This window comes from Pseudophryne corroboree, chromosome 3 (assembly GCF_028390025.1).
Source record: "Pseudophryne corroboree isolate aPseCor3 chromosome 3, aPseCor3.hap2, whole genome shotgun sequence".
NCBI classification, from domain to species: domain Eukaryota; kingdom Metazoa; phylum Chordata; class Amphibia; order Anura; family Myobatrachidae; genus Pseudophryne; species Pseudophryne corroboree.
In genome coordinates, this window is record NC_086446.1 from 219,513,652 (window position 1) to 219,530,738 (window position 17,087).

The 17,087-nt window shown below is 42.4% G+C and overlaps 1 protein-coding gene across 2 annotated transcripts in view; it reads left to right on the forward strand.

The window, feature by feature from the left end:
• Window positions 1-17,087, forward strand: part of OPN4 (opsin 4) — a 120,028-nt gene that overhangs the window by 58,709 nt on the left and 44,232 nt on the right. Inside the window, exons 2-6 of one of the 2 annotated variants that reach the window (XM_063958823.1) lie at window positions 4,404-4,546; window positions 6,778-6,911; window positions 8,379-8,582; window positions 16,036-16,100; window positions 16,188-16,207. In XM_063958823.1, coding sequence (XP_063814893.1) covers window positions 4,404-4,546; window positions 6,778-6,911; window positions 8,379-8,582; window positions 16,036-16,100; window positions 16,188-16,207 — 566 coding nt within the window. Of the gene's footprint in view, window positions 1-4,403; window positions 4,547-6,777; window positions 6,912-8,378; window positions 8,583-16,035; window positions 16,208-17,087 lie in introns of both variants that reach the window. The other variant, XM_063958822.1, reaches the window with a different exon arrangement.

Consider the following 17,087-nt stretch of genomic DNA (forward strand, 5'->3'; position numbering starts at 1 on the left):
ACAGCAGTCATGGGGGGGTCCCGCCAGTCGGGGAAAGGGGATCCGTCATTGCAAGCGCCCCCTGTGCTTTCCCGGCAACTTTTCCCTTAAGCTTTCCTTTGACATTATTTGCCACACCGACCTTACATTGTGAATCTCCTGCTGTGGTATGCCTGGATGCCAGAGAGAGTGAAGGGGACTGCTCCTAAGCAAATCCTGGAATTGTGGTCGATATCCGCCATTGCAAGTACTCCTTGTGTCTCTATGAAACGTTCTTCCTTGAGACTTCTTTTTACAATATTTGCCACATCAACCTTGCATTATGAATCTCCTGCTGTTGTTTTTTCTTTATGCTGGGATTGGGGGATCATTTGTCCTTGGCGGTCAGGAAATTGTGCTTCTTCTGAACTTATGTGTTGGGACTCATTCTCCCTTACCTGTCTATACCTGGGACATTCGATTGCTGCAGGTCCTGCAGGCCTCCAGATGAGCTGACCCACCTAGAAGGATTATACTGTACTTCCGCTGTGCCTCTTATTGTCATTGTTTGCATTGTCCTAAATTCTATTTGTTGGATTTATTTAAATAATTTTTATATTCTGCTGCATATTATTTTCAATATTACTTTTCAAATTGTTTGGTTTTACACTGGCTTGGGGTTTGATCAATAACGCTGCAGTACCCTTTGTGTTTGTTAACAGGCTTTGTCTACCTTCTTTGTGAGTATATATGTTGGTTCATTGATCCTAGGCTGGGGTCAACATTCCTCTCTGGCTTTTGGGATAGTTGTTGCACACACCATGCTCTTAGGGTTTAAGGGGTTGGTTGCCCACAGGTTTTAGTAGAATAGTTAGGGAGGGATTTCGGGGATACAGGTAGGCCATAAATTGGGAGTTTGGTTCTATGGGTGTGGGGGGGGGGGGGGGATTAGAGGGAGGGGTGGTTGTTTGTCTAATCTATTTTTTAGGGGTGTAGGGTTAGCACACTGCTGCCATACCTAGCTCAGATATCACCAAAATGATTATGTTTAGTGGTAGGTATAGGGACATAGGGGGTAATTCAGAGTTGATCGCAGTAGCAAATTTGTTAGCAGTTGGGCAAAACCATGTGCACTGCAGGGGGGGGGAGATATAACATGTGCAGAGAGAGTTAGATTTGGGTAGGTTATTTTGTTTCTGTGCAGGGTAAATAGTAATACTGGCTGCTTTATTTTTACACTGCAATTTAGATTTCAGTTTTAACACACCCCACCCAAATCTAACTATCTCTGCACATGTTATATATGCCCCCCTGCAGTGCAACATGGTTTTACCCATCTGCTAACAAAATTGCTGCTACAATAAGGTCTGAATTAGGCCCATAGTTGTTTTTTTTTGGGTGATCCTTTATTATGGAGTTGACTCTACCTGTCATACCGACAGGGGCGTATCTAGCTATTGGCCAGGATGGCACTCTCCAGGGGCGCCGGCCAAGGGGGGGGGGGGTGCCACCCGTGGCCAGGGACAGATTAATGTTCAGCACTGCTCACCATCCAGCACCCGCATTGCCCGCCTATGTATGTGTCATTGCAGCATTGCCCACTGTAAGGTATAAAAGCAGCGCTGTGCCTTGCTCCTTCTCTGCCGGATACACTTCTACTAATATACTTTGATTACAGTAGGCAGCGCTGCAGCTGTCACTTCTCCGTATGCTCCGCCCCCTCTCCGTCTCCTGGCGTGTCTTCAGGGACTTCCGCCATGTGCAAGTTGGACTTCCCATAGGAGCACAGGAGCCATTTGCAGCAGCTAGGATCAGAGTCTCCATTTGAGCCACATTGATATGGAGGCACAAGGAATGTGAGCTGGGTCCACTCTCTCTCAGGGGGCTGCAGTCCAGACCAGTTTTACTTTCTCCTCTTTCTCCCTGTCACCCTCCAGCTCCCTTCCTTTGTTCTTCCAATGCCAGATAATTAAGAAAGTAATAGAGGCAATAAGAAGTTCCCCATATGTGCCACTTTCTCTCTCCACATCGGTGCCTCTTCTACATACCATTATCTGTTCTCTTGCCCCCTTCCATTATAAGTGCATCTTCCCTTACTCATTTAACTGTGCCTCTTCTACCTCCACCCCTCCATTATCTATGCTTGTACCCCCCTCCATTTCTCCATTTATATGTGCATCTGCCACCCCTCCATTATATGTGACTCTGTCCCTTCTACATTTATCTGTGCCTCAGCCTCCTCAGTTATCTGGGCCTCTGCCTCCTCATCTTATGTCCCCCCTCTCCATCTGTGCCTCTACACCTCACCATATCTGTGTCTCTACCCCTCATCTTACCGGTGCCTCAAACCTTCCCCCCTCCCCTCCCCCAATTGGGGACAGGCTACTGCTGATCGGAGACAGGCTGCTGCTGCTGCTGCTGATCATGAACGTGGTGTCCTGGAGAATGATTCAGTTCTTAGTGCAGTGCCACTGAAAAGGTTTGGTCCTAATGATTACAATGCCACTATATATAATATACATACTAGTATAATGGTTGGACCTATTCATGTCTCTGCCCCCTTCATCACACATCTCCAATACTTACCTAATTCCCAGCATTCCAGACGTGATTAATGGGCACTTCAATGCTGTGTAATGTGAGTAAGGGGCACTTCAATGCTGTGTAATGTGAGTAAGGGGCACTTCAATGCTGTGTAATGTGAGTAAGGGGCACTTCAATGCTGTGTAATGTGAGTAAGGGGTACTTCAATGCTGTGTAATGTGAGTAAGGGGCACTTCAATGCTGTGTAATGTGAGTAAGGGGCACTTCAATGCTGTGTAATGTGAGTAAGGGCACTTCAATGCTGTGTAATGAGAATAGCAGGGACTACTGTGTGGAATAACGCAGAATAGCGGACACTACTTTGTGGTTTAATTTGAATAAGGTTGCACTACTGTGTTGCTTAATATTAATTGGTACTAATGTGTGGACACGCCCTATCCCCATGAGGCCACACTACTTTATGTTTGGTGCCGCACCATACTTATTTAGAATATAGGAGGAGGGATGGGAAGTGCCAGTCCCTTACTTTGCCAGGGGTGCTCAGACCCCTAGATACACCCCTGCATACTGATATCCACTGTACTCCTGTTTCTGTGGTGCAGGGGCCTGGATGGCACCTCTGGGTAATCCCCCTCGCTTTTTCTATCATTATGTGGTGCTTTTCTTTATGTTTCATTTGATTTTATTGCTATGTTCTACGCTCCTGATTATGGTTATGTAAACTCACTTTGTCATAATAGCTGTATTGGTTTGCTTTGTACATTTCTTATATACATGTGTGCTGACCTTGTATCCCATGTATACACTATGCTGTTTTTCTGGGTGAACCTGCAAAAAATCATAAATAAACACATTTAAAAATGTTTTAAATAAAATATTAAATAAAAACACTATACAAATGTATGCATAACAAAATATAATTTGCTCTGTGGTTTTCAGCTTTTGCAGTGTTAGTAAATAAGCCAGTCTCTGATATTGATTCAATTGAACGTAAAATAGGAGAAACAGCTAAACTAATCTAATTTGCTTTCATAGGCGTGCACAGAATATTTTATTAGGGGGTGCACCATCAGAGGTGTGTGTTTAGCACCACCTACTGGGCCAGATACATAAATGACCCCAGTGGTGCCAGATACATAAATGCCCCCAGCAGTGCCAGATACATGAATGCCCCCAGCGGTGCAAGATACATAAATGCCCCCAGCGGTGCCAGATACATGAATGCCCCCAGTGCTGCCAGATACACAAATGCCCCCAGCGGTGCCAGATACATATGCAACCAGTGCTGCCAGATACATACAGTATATGCCCCCAGTGCTGCCAGATACACAAATGCTCCCAGCGGTGCTCTGCTCACCCTCCTCTGCTGCCGCCAATTCCCGTCTCTGATACTGAGGGGAGGAGAGCGCAGCACGCATCTCTCCTGTGCCTCACTCACAGTGTCCCTGGCTGTCAGCCAATCAAAGCTCATGGGCCGGCAGCCAATCAAGAGTCAGTCCATGAGCGCTGATTGGCTGACAGCCGAGAGACTTTTTAAATTACTGCCGGAGATGGGGACACAGTGAGGGGCAGGAGAGATGTGCGCTGCGCTCTCCTCCCTCCAGTGTCAGAGATGGGAATTGGTGGCGGCAGCAGCAACAGCAGAAGGCATGTATGCAGGGGTGCCGGACATTATGGAGTGCCTGTGTGCACCAGGCACCCCCTGTGCGATCGCCTATGTTTGCTTTCCCATTTTACATTACACCTTGAAAACTTTATTTGTGCAATTAACTATACTAACACTCCCAATGCATAAGCAGTTTGTGTTTTGGTCATTCAGCAATAAAGTACATCTGTCCTCTTAACTGTCTACCTCACCATGGTCTACAATGAAAATATGTACCATTTAATGTTTTGGCCAGGAACCAGACAGAGATAGCATTCACCACGTGTACCCGACAGCGGATATTCCAGATCATGTACACTATACAATTGGAGCTGTGATCCTAGCAGTGGGAATAACTGGAACACTGGGTAACTTCCTGGTCATTTACGCCTTCTGCAGGTATTTCATATTGATGTAGTTGGTTGCACATGACTTGTAGATTATACTTACCAGACTTGCCTATAAATTTCAGCTAGTGACCCTAAGATGATGAGCAGGATCACTGATTCCACTAAAATAAAGATGGATGTCAGGAAATCAGGGTCGCAAGTGAATGAATATCCACACAAGCACTGCTATTGTAGCAATGATTTGTTGAATACTAAATTTAGTTTAACAAGTGTAGACAGCATATAACAGTGTACAGTATCCTTATCGCCCTAATCAGACATGCAAGGCATGCTACCCCATACTACCAGCAGGGCACCTGCCCTGTATACCACAAAAGGGTACCCTACTGGCTATTTCATAGACACAGATCTCTTACCTGGCAAAACAAGAAATATTCTGGTGGTACAGGTAGCTCAAAACACAGGCCTGTGATTTGGAGACAAAAGAGGAGATTTATCAAAGGTTAGAAAGAGAGAAATAAAGTGAAGAGAGATAAAATACTAACCAATCAGCTTCTACCTGTCATTGTAGAGGCTATGGCCCAGATGCATCATCACTGGGAAAATGATAAAATGGAGAGTGAAAAAGTACCAGCCAATCAGCTCCTAACTTCCATGTCACAGACTGTGTTTGAAAAATGGCAGTTAGGAGCTGATTGGCTGATACTTTTTAACTCTCCATTTTATCATTTTCCCAGTGATGATGCATCTAGCTGTATATTTGAAAAATTACAGGAGCCGATTGTTTTGTAGTTCATCTCTCTCCAGCTTTGATAAATCTCCCCCAAAGTTTCACATTATTCAGTTTTATGAAGGTCAAGGCAATACTCTCGACTTACATTATTCATGGATTGCCTCTATTTTGGCAGAAGGTCTAGACATCCATTCCCCAACATACATGGGGAAATTTCTAGTTATTCGTACAATGGGGGTCATTCAGACCCGTTTGCACGCTGCTTTTTTTGCAGCCGTGCGAACGGGTCCGAAATGCACATGCACAGCGGGTGTAGTGTGCAGGCACGTCGCTGCCCGGCAACGGGGAATGCCGGGCAGCGATGGACTTAAAGAAGAAAATGATTGCTGCCGCGATCGCAACAAGATTGACAGGAGGCGTTCCAGGGTGGCAACTGACCGTTTACTGGAAGTGGTGAGGAAAATGCAGGCGTGTCCAAGCGTTTGAAGGGCGGGTGTCTGAAGTCAATTCCGGGACCGGACAGGCTGAAGTCATCGCAGTGGGTGAGTACGTCCAGAGCTACTCAGAAACTGCACAAAATGTTTGTGCATAGCTCGGCTGCACAAGCGTTCGCAGCCTTGCTATGCAAAAATCCACTCCCCCATAGGTGGCGTCTAGTTGATCGCACGGGCTGCAAAAAGTTGCAGCGTGCGATCAACTCGGAATGACCCCCATTGGCAGGAGGATCAAACTGAATCCCTACATGATAGAATAGGCAAGGCCACAGCTATCCTTAGCTATGCCAAATATGGTATTCTCATAAAGTAACATATACAGTAATTATGCTAACCCTCATATCTAGTAATACCTAATACCTAAAACGTGTGAAAATGCAAATAACCCTATTTCCCTCCCTGTACACCAAAGATGTTTCCACAGGAGATAACATCACCACAATACCTGTTCTGTTTGAAGGTGGCATTAATAGATCAAAAGCATTTACCTAATTTCTTATTTTAAAAATAATAGCATTTTTATAAATGCTGTACTGCTATGATTTTATTCAAAATCAATTAAAATATGGTTTATAAATAATATGTTTTTTACAACAAATGGAAATGCGAGGCAGTAGATGACGAAAACTAAATATATCTTTTTTGAAAGGAAACATCAGTGACCAATAAATATATTTGATTTTATGTAATTTAATCAAGCACTTTAAAATGCACACATTGCTGTTCCGTCGCTTGTAGGGAATGCTTTATAGATAACGCCTGCTTGCTACACAGCCACTCTCAACCTTACCTGTGAGGAATCACTAATGCTCAACACAGACCAAACCCAGAAAACCAATGAAGGAGGTCAGCGTTAATTTCCTTCAGTGGATTGAAGGAATGATGCTGCTGGACAGTAACTTAACCCAAGCTGGATAATTAAAAACTGATGAATAGTGGAAGCTAATCTGGACTAAATTCAATTTATGTTACATCACTTGACAGCTGGTTTATACTGATAATCAGAGCTTTGATAGGATTAATATTTTTTTCTGTTTTTTTTTTTATTTATAGAAGTAGGAGTCTTCGATCTCCAGCCAACATGTTCATTATCAACCTAGCTATTAGTGATTTCTTCATGTCTATAACTCAAGCCCCCGTCTTCTTTGCAACAAGTCTGCATAAGAGATGGATTTTTGGAGAGAAAGGTAAATAACATGACACCATGAAAATAATGCACAGTTATTGGAAAACCAGGCCATTCACATCCTAGTCTCAGGTGTTCATGGTAGTTCATGAGACCGTCATTTGGGTACCCTTATCACAGTGTAAACTATTATTTAATTGTTATTGTGGGGCATATCCAATTAAATGTGAGATTTATACTGCAAAAAATGAATGCTCCTATTGTGCCCATTTTTCAATTTCCTTGGCAATGTGCATTTCCAATTCTCATGATATATAAATGGGTGCAATAATTTTTAAGCAAAAACTCACATTTTATTTTTTACAAAAGTGGAAATCAGCCTGCATCCTAAAAACATCAATAAATATTCAGCCTTATTAAATGAATGGGATGCACAAAGCATTGCATTTTGCATGTGATGCATTCCGCCACTCTTCGCAAGCATAACAACGTTTACTAACGATGTATGCTTGAAGAAAATCCCAAAGGAAAGATCTCCCAGTAAGTGCTGTCATTTGCAATGATAGGACTACTGGGTCCTATCCAATGAGTCCTATTTGTGCGTGTTTTGGCACACGCATCATGGGGGTTGCTGGGAGGGATCCGATTGGATCCCTCTTAGAGAGAAATGCAAATAGAAGCCCATAGGCTTTTATTGGGTAATGCTGTCTAAAGATGGCATCACCCATCAGGTCCTAGCTCTGCAATGTATCACATTCCGCAGCTTGGTGCGAAAAATTTAATTTTTGGAGTTTTGACTGCAAAATCTACTTTGATGCATCACACCCTAGATGTCTATTACTGTCCCAAAGAAAAATATTTTGAGCTTTAAATATATTTAAAATGGCTGATTATTATTATTATTATTATTATTATTAATATTAATTTTATTTTCCTAAAGTAAAAAAAAATCTATAAAGCTATTTTATTTGTTTAAATTAATACTTTAGTTAATTGTTTGGGGGGGGGGGGGTTTGGGGGGGGGGAGGGGGGGGCATAAAAGTTCAGAAATACTGCTCCAGAAGCCCTTTAATACATTTTAGTGAAACCACAATAATGTGAGAAGGTTGTGAATACACCCTTTTTGTCACATTATTTTAGTAAAAATAATATTAATAAATATGCCCCCTAATAACATTAAAACAAGTCTTTAATGATGGCAGATATCTGAATACACCTATTGCTCCACTATAGACAAGACTCAATGGTTGTGCAATGCTAAGTTTAGGCAAGACGGGGACATATATTTGCCCTGCACTTCTAGCTTCAGAGCCCTAAAATGAAAAAACAAAAACAAAAAAAACTATATTATCAGTGAAAATAGTATAACACCTTGCAGTACATGTAGTAAAACTGTGTTAGCTGGATTTAAGGCTGTGTTTAACAATAGAACAGTTCAGGATTTTCCAACTAGATATGATATAAAGAATTCAGGCTCTGACATAAAACATTATTTAACTTGTTTTCAACTTTTTTGTTGTTTTGCTAGGTTGTGAGTTCTATGCTTTCTGTGGCGCCCTGTTTGGGATCACGTCCATGATCACATTGATGGTGATTGCTGTGGATAGGTATTTCGTAATCACCCGACCTCTCGCCTCCATTGGAGTGATGTCCAAGAAGAGGGCAGTGTTAATCCTTTTAGGTGTTTGGCTGTATGCTTTGGCGTGGAGCCTTCCTCCCTTCTTTGGTTGGAGTAAGTCTGGATGACTGGTTTGACAGATGATATGAACTAGACATCACCGTGGCATCTCAAAATCAAACAGGATTTGCACGTCAAGTTAGAGATAGAGATTATTGGCCTGTAATTAATTTTCAGATATTCAAACAACAAGGATTAGGCTTCTTAAAAAGAGAATTCTTGCATTGCTTTTTTTTTTTTTTATTGTAATACTGTAGGAGAAAATATAAAAGTAAATTAAAAAAGAACAAAACACTCAAAACACAGAAATACACACAAAAATCTGATTTAGAGTTAAACATTCACTTGCATGATGTACAATGAATCATTTGTTTCTGTCCTTTAAAAAAGGTATGTACTTGTTTACGTACATGTATAGATAAAGTGTACATCTAATTCTGATGAATTTTGTTTGCCAGAGCTACAGTAAATCAAGGGTTTACACCAGGATTAAGCTCTCAAGGGGCCCAGGGCACCCAAGACAGGGGGAATCTCCTCCCTATACCAGCAACCACCCTAGGCTGCACCCGCTGTGCATCTCCACCGGAACAATGCACGCACCCCTAACCAGGAAACCCCACCCGGCGTTGTTGTACTCGCCAAACAGCTATGCAATGCAGCACTGCAATGTCCACACCACACCCCCCAACAGCCAGTCAGCAACAGGATCCACTGGTGGGAGGGCCCTATGCTGCAGAGAACGCCCCATGCTGGGGGTGGGGAGGGGGGCAGAAGACTCCAGGCTTCTGGGGTGGGAGGGTTCAACGCTGCTGGAGGGAGGAGTGCAGGGATGGCAGCTGTGTGTAGTATCACATGCGGCTTTGTGATATCTTGCATGTGGCTGTGCGGCATGATGCCAGATAAAATGCAGCATTTTATCACTGGCATCCCTATCTCAGAGATACAGATAACCGCTACGTGTCATGGCAATAAAAATGACTAATCAAAAATATATCACCCAGCCATATGAGCAATACTCAGCTGCCCTGGCAATACTGTCCCAGATAGGATAGGGTTAACTTATCACTTTGAAAGGACAGTCTCTGCGGATGTGTGCACCTGTACAGTGGAATTGGAAGCATAGATTTTGGTTTTAACTTCCAGCAATAGTAAAATAAATAACTAAAAGTTGACAGTAATTGTAAACATTAATGCATTCATTAAAAAATATAACCATGCTTTATGCTTTTAGGAGCATTTGAAAAATGGAAGCATTCCCTGGATGTGTGTAGGGGATACTGCAGAAGAAATCGGAGATACCTGCTGCACTGCCCATGTTTCCGAACGCATCCTCCGGATCCCTCCCTGGTGATAGCCACTAGATAGCCCCTTGTCCATGGTGTCCATGGCGTGGTCTGATGACTGCTCATGGGCAGTAGATCGCTGGGGGCCCTGCAGGACAAAGTAAAGTGATCACATCGGAACCCCTTTCCCTGGTTCTGATTTATAATATATCCTGGCAGTACAGAATTAATTGTTGCTGCAAGTAGCAGTGATAAGAAATTATAATTATTGGGTATAAAAAGAAATAATTAGTAAATGGATTCATTAGCAAGTGGTGTGGGGCAATGATGATGCAAATAAAATGTATTAGCCCATTTCATCAGGAGTATGGGAGAATCCCCCAGATAAAAGTATATTTGAAATATATTATTTAAATGAATATGTACAATGCTTTATTTTGGAAGAGGTAACAATAATATTTTATTTGCAGGCTAGTTTATTTTCCATTAAAACATAGGATGCATGTATTTGGATTTATATGTAATTCATTATAGGAGAAGTTTGTTTTTCATTAGTAATTAAATGCCCAATGTAAATAAAAATGTTTGCAAAAAAATGGATTAAAAAATACATAATCTTAAATGGGAATGAGCCAAATGTATATTAGGGCTTGAAAAACAGCTTTTATGCAGACAATAATTGGGACCTTTGGCTATTTTTGCATATTTTCATTTTCCTCCCTTTCCAAACAGAATTACTTTACAGATCATACTTAAATCAGTTGATAATCACTGAACTACTGTTGGCATCATTTGGACATCACCAGGCACAATCAAGTTCATGCAGTCTTCATCTAAATCTAACCCATTACTTGCCAGTTTTCAGTAAGGAAACCTTTAATTTTATTGCCTCATATCCAGAAGGAGCCAAAGGAAGGTGAATTGAGGCATAGATTCTGTGTGGGGCAGGAGGTATTCACCCACACGGAAGAAAAGGCAGATGTGAGAACACCTAATTGCTTGAGAATCCAAACAGTCTGCGTGAGACTGTAACAGTCAGATGAGGCTACTGCCTGTGTGTCCAGCTCAGGTGGGGCTGTAAAATCAGTCAGGCTGTGGTGGCAGTCAAAGAGCCCAGTGTGCCAAGAAGCCAGTGGGGGCCGCCAATCTCTGTGACTGCGTTTATGTTGCTGAGAAAAAGCCAGGCCAGTGGGCCATAAGTGTGAGTAGGCCAGGAAGTGGTGTACCTGCTAGAGACAAGACTGAGATTGTATGTGAGTAGTAGTGGCAGCTAAGTCAAGCCAGGCTGGAGCCTGTGATACACCTGCAAGAAGAAGGCAGGATTTTATGATTTTGTTTGCAGATTAGCTGCAAAAATGATTGGGGTCATTCCAAGTTGATCGCTCGCTAGCTACTTTTTGCAGCCATGCAAATGCAGTCGCCGTCCACTGGGGAGTGTATTTTAGCTTTGCAAGTGTGCGAACGCCTGTGCAGCTGAGCAGTACAAAAACAGTTTGTGCAGTTTCTGAGTAGGTCTGAACTTTCTCAGCTGCTGCGATCACTTCAGCCTCTCCGGTCCCGGAATTGACGTCAGACACCCGCCCTGCAAACACTTGGACACACCTGCATTTTCCCAACCACTCCCTGAAAACGGTCAGTTGACAATCATAAACGCCTTCGGCTGTGCAAATGGATTCTTCGTTAAATCCATCTCCCAGCACCGATCCGCTTTGTACCCGTACGATGTACCTGCGCATTGCGGTGCATACGCATGCGCAGTAGTGACCTGATCACTGCGCTGCGAAAAATGGCAGCATGCGATCAGGTCGGAATGACCCCCTAGTGAGGGTGTGAAGTAGTGGGATAGTTGCCTACACAGGTGCTAGGCTGTTTGTTATTTTCTGTTTCATTTATGCATCATTTCATATACTTACCTGAAAGCTGTGTGTGTGGGCCTTGATTAAGCACCTAGACACCACTGCATCACTCTAATAATTAAATTTGGCCGGCGCCGCTGTGAATGCTGGGATGGAGGAACCGCATCCCAGTATTCACAGCGGCGCCAGGCAGCCTATACGGAAGGAGAGGGGACTGCTGCAGCGGCGCTTACTACTAATGACATAGCGCTGCTGCGGCTCCAGTCCTTCTCCCTCCTCCTCCTTCTCCGCTGCCTCCGGTGCTGCTCTCTCCTCCACAGCGCGGCGGCGCACGGCGCATACAGCAGAGGCCGCATGTAATGAGTCAATTTGACTCATTACATGCCGCTGGCCGTGCGCCCTCAGGGCAACTGCACTGTGTGCCAGACACACCTGGCACACACGTAGTTATGGCCCTGGTGTTATACTTCCATTATATAAATCACTAGTGAGGCCACATCTTGAATACTGTGTACAATTTTGTGCACCATACTACAATAAGGATATCCTGGAGCTAGAAAAGGTTCAGAGGCGGGTGGCCAAACTTATTAAGGGCATGTAGATGCTGGAATACGAGGAAAGGCTTGCAGGGCTAGGCATGTTTACACTGGAAAAGAGGACACCAAGAGGGGACATGATCAACGTCTACAAATATATAAGGGGACAATACACAGAGCTTGCTTGGGACCTGTTTTTTGCAAGATCAGCACAGAGGACATGTGGACGCTCGCTTAGGTTAGAGGAGAGGAGATTCCGCACAATGCGGCGTAAAGGTTTTTTCACAGTAAGGACAATACGTGTTTGGAATTCCCTGCCTGAGGGAGTTGTAATGGCGGACTCAGTCAACACCTTTAAGAATGGGTTAGATAAATTCCTAATAGATAAGGATATCCAGGGCCATGGTGCGTAGTCACGCACTATAGTTACTATAAAAAGAGGAATAAAACACAATGGCTGACATCAGCATAAGACCAAATTTAGACCAAAAATAATACTGCATAGGAGACCACAAATAGGTTGAACTCGATGGACAAATTGTCTTTTTTTAGCCTTAGATACTATGTTACTATGTTACTCAAAGAGACACAGCTACTGTGGCTGTTCCAGGAATTCCCTTTATAGCAGTGGATAGCCCGGGATTGGTTACCAGAGTCAGGTGCTTGATTCCTGGTTTGTCATTGGTGATGCAGCGGTCACCTGATATGGCGTAACATGGCTGCGCCCAGCAGCTGGATCCGGCGGGAATCACTGCATGTTGAATGCCAGGACTGCATTGACAGTGGTGAGGAGGAACTGCAGACATCACCACCATGGGCTGGCAAAAGACCATAGGTCTCAATGTATGGCTGGCACAGGGCATGGATCAGCAGCCACCTGGAACCATTGTTATGTTTTGTGACAAGGACAAAGTGAATATTTGAAGAAGATTAACCATGCACATGGTATAGTTGATAAAGTTCAAGGCTTCTCTGCCTTTTGGCTAAGATCAAGTGTAGTACCTGCTCGAGGGAAACACTTGGTGGAGTACCTGTTCTTACACTAGGAGTGTAAGAGGTTCCTAGATGTGGAATGGAGAAAAACCTTGTGGAGTACCATGCCGGGGTGTGGCAATGCCTCTGGTCGAGAGGGGAGAAAAACTGGGCTTAGTATCCACCGTCCTAATAAGGGGATGAAATAGGGCCCCTTGCGTGGAGTGGAGAACGGCCCGGTCTAGTATCTTCTCTTGTACTGGGGGTTGACCCTGGCACAGAGTGGGTATGAAGCTGGGTCTGGCTGAGAGGTTGGGAGCAGCCGGAAGCTTGAGCTGTTTTGTGCCCCTGGAATTGGAAGGGACAGGGGTGCCGGAAATGCACTGGGGTTTCGAGCCACCTTTGCACTAAGGCACTTTAGCACTTAACACTTCAACCCTTCCTGTCTGCACCCACTTCCTTTGCCCTGGCCTTTTGGCTAGGGCAAGGATAATTTTTTATCCCCCCCCCGGCCTTCTGGCTGGGGCTTATTTATTTACTTATTTGCCCACGCACGTGTTTTGCACTTTTGCACAACACTATGCACTTATTTATGTTTTGTAGTGTGTCACTGTCACGGTTTTTTGTTTGGGGTTTAGGTGAGACCCTTATGGGCCACCCTCTCTCCTAAGTTGCCGAGGCCCTCTCCTTTTGGGGAGGGCCAGAGGCTGTATTCGATCCCCAGGGGGAAGCTTCAGCCAACCTTGGGGATACACGAGGGTCCCTCTGCGCTTCAACAAGGGGGGACCCACAGCCCCTTTTTTCCCTCAGTAGGCCTTTTTGCTCTGAGGGTTAGGGGAGTAACGGGGCCCTTCTCTTTTCGGAGAGGGTCCAAGAACCTATGCTCCCAGCGCGTTTTGTCACAGACACTGGGTGTAAAAAATAAATAAATATTTTCCTCAAGTGTTTTTCTGTTTTCTTCTTTTGGAGAATTCTGAAAATTCTGTTCCCCAGTGGAAAACTTTGTCCAATGTCCAGGCCTAGGGAAAAAGGGGCAACCCTGAGCCTTGTGGCAGATGGACGAGGAAACTGAAAATTTAATTTTCCCCACATAAGGCCTTTTGGCTATGAGGGAATGAGAAGCAGTGGGGCTCTGCTTATGGAAGATGCAAATTTATAGTTTGCAGGGGGGCACAAAATACCCTAGCACTGGCCCTGGATGCAAGTGAGGTACGCCAGTAGCCAATACAATGCTTCAAGACTGATGGTTAAAGATGTTTCAAGCAGAAGTTGGCCAAAGGATGTGCCTCTAAGAGGTTTAAGCAAAAGAAACATTAATTCTGTTAAAATAAACCAAGAAAAAGCCATTTTGTGTCTGAACCTGAAGATTCTGAGGAAAAGAACCTGCTTGATTTTGATGTATTGACAAGAGTGAAGATAAAGTTGTGGGTTTTGGGTAATTATTTTGACCACCTAGGCATAGACCAGAGGGTATTGCATCATGTCACTGCAAAATGCAATATTTATTTTTGTTTAGGATATCAGTCATTCTGTGCAAATTGCTGACTCGGGATCCAGCAAAAGAACCCTGCTTCCCCCTCCATGAGTTTGTGTCACAGGGATTTATTTACTAAACAACAAGTAAATGCAGAGTTAAATGGAGAGTAGTTGCATAAGCCGTCACTTAGTTAATAAAAAGGCTCTTTTTCCTAGCTACAGAGCAGCACCTTAACGCATTACTTGTTCCCTGAAATAGGCTTTTTTATATATATTTTAACATGCAAAGTTTGGGCTATTGTCCATAAAACCACATAATTGAGACTTTCCTGCTAATGATCAACTTTCAAATGTGGGTGATGCTATGGAGGAAATTTTGGGGGAGATCTCCCTCTATCCCTGGACTCAATTATTTGCACCCTGAACCAGCCCACAAACTTTTTCAACTTTACAGCCTTATTGGACCAATCCATTTTCTCTGCTTCTACAGACTGTGCCAACTTCAAACATCATGCAAACTTGAGGTCTCCATAACTGCGTTCTTAAGGACTCACACTTAAGGGATTGCCCCTCTATCAGTGAAAAAGGGTATGATTACCTACCACTCTTTGGACAGTACCCACTTCTGAAAGGAGGTCCTTTATTAATACAAGTCTTAGAGGTATATTTAGGAACAGGCACATATTTACAATATTTTCATCCTGCATGCATGGATATTAGGTAGGGTGTGAGTTGTCATTTACCGATTTATGCATTAATATGCTCATTTTAATGTGATTTTATGAAATTATGCATTAAATATTGAACAAAAAAACTTTTATTTTATCCATACGCATACGTGTTCAATTTACTATTTAATGTTCACAAATGCAATTTTAGTAGAGCTGCCATTCCTGTGGTTATAGGAACTTAAAGTTTCTTCACACATAATTATTTTCATCACACATTTGCGCAACAATGATCCTCTCAGATCCACTTGGTGGCCCTACTGGTCATCTAGGATGGTGGGAATGTAATATTTTTTCTTTTATTTTTGTAGCACACCCCTTGAAGTGGACAGTCAGTGGGACTCATCGTTTGCAGTTTTATTGTATGAGCATCGTACGAGTCTCACTCATCGTCCCAGCAAAGAGGTTAACAAAGAAGCCCAAAAAATCTTGCCAAGTTACATCCCTCTTACAATTGAGTTGTGCAAGTCCTACATTATATACCATTCCTTTTTGGCTACAGTATTGTTATTAATATGTGACCACCACTGCTAATGCTATTTTGTGGAATATTGAACATAAGTGGAAGTTGTATTTCGCTGCACAATTTCATATCAATAAAGTATTCCTACATAATACTAGAAACTAATACTTATTGTTTAATCCATCTTTTAAAGGTGCCTATGTTCCTGAAGGCCTCATGACTTCCTGCACATGGGACTATATGACCTTCACGCCTTCGGTTAGAGCCTACACTATGCTCCTCTTTTGCTTTGTCTTTTTTATTCCCCTTTTCATCATTATCTATTGCTACATCTTCATTTTCAAGGCCATCAAGAATACTAACAGGTGATTTATTTAGTTCTGTCCTTTGGTAATGTAATTAATTTTAATCAACAGTACACATCAGTGAAATGATTATTATATTAATCTGAATCCCTAACAAAGGCTGCAAATTGGATTTTTATCTAGAAAATGGGGTAGAAATTCCTCAGTAGTCACAACTGTATTGCGTGTTGCTCTAATTATGTGTTTTAGAAAACTAGGATGGCAACGTCATAAAAGGGGCTTGCTATATTTTTATGGATACCACACTATTATGTAGCTAACAACAACGGAGTATATGAACGTATGCATATGTGTTTTTTATATGATTAATATAATTATGAGTCAATTATGAGTGATAGATTTATAGTGGTGGAACTAAAAAAAGAATTTGATATTGCATTTCTCTATAAATGAACTAATGCAAGAATAAAAAAATACTAAATATCGTTATCATGAAAATCAAAACTAAGTAATCAAGAAGTTTTTTTTAAAACATTATCAGCTCAACAAAGAGGTAGTGGTTGTGGTATAAAAAAACGACAATAAAAGGCTAAGGCTTAAAATGGAAACAAAGTTATGTGAAAAAAATACATAATTGGAAAAATTTTAGATTTTGAAATACAATTACAAATTTGTCAAATTCTTATTTTTTTGTGGATTAGTACACAAGTAATATTTTACTTGTAAACAGTGCATTTTTCTACCTGTACCTTTTTTAATCGTAAAAATGAGTGCTAGTATATGCTAGTATATACTGTAGAATGATGAATGAGTAAATAGTAGTTGGTTATGTTTTGAATAAATTGTAACTGTACAAAGAGTAAAGCATATAGTATATATTGCTAGAAGGTTTGACATTATCTGTAGACAGAAAAAAAATATCAGGTATTAAACATACTGT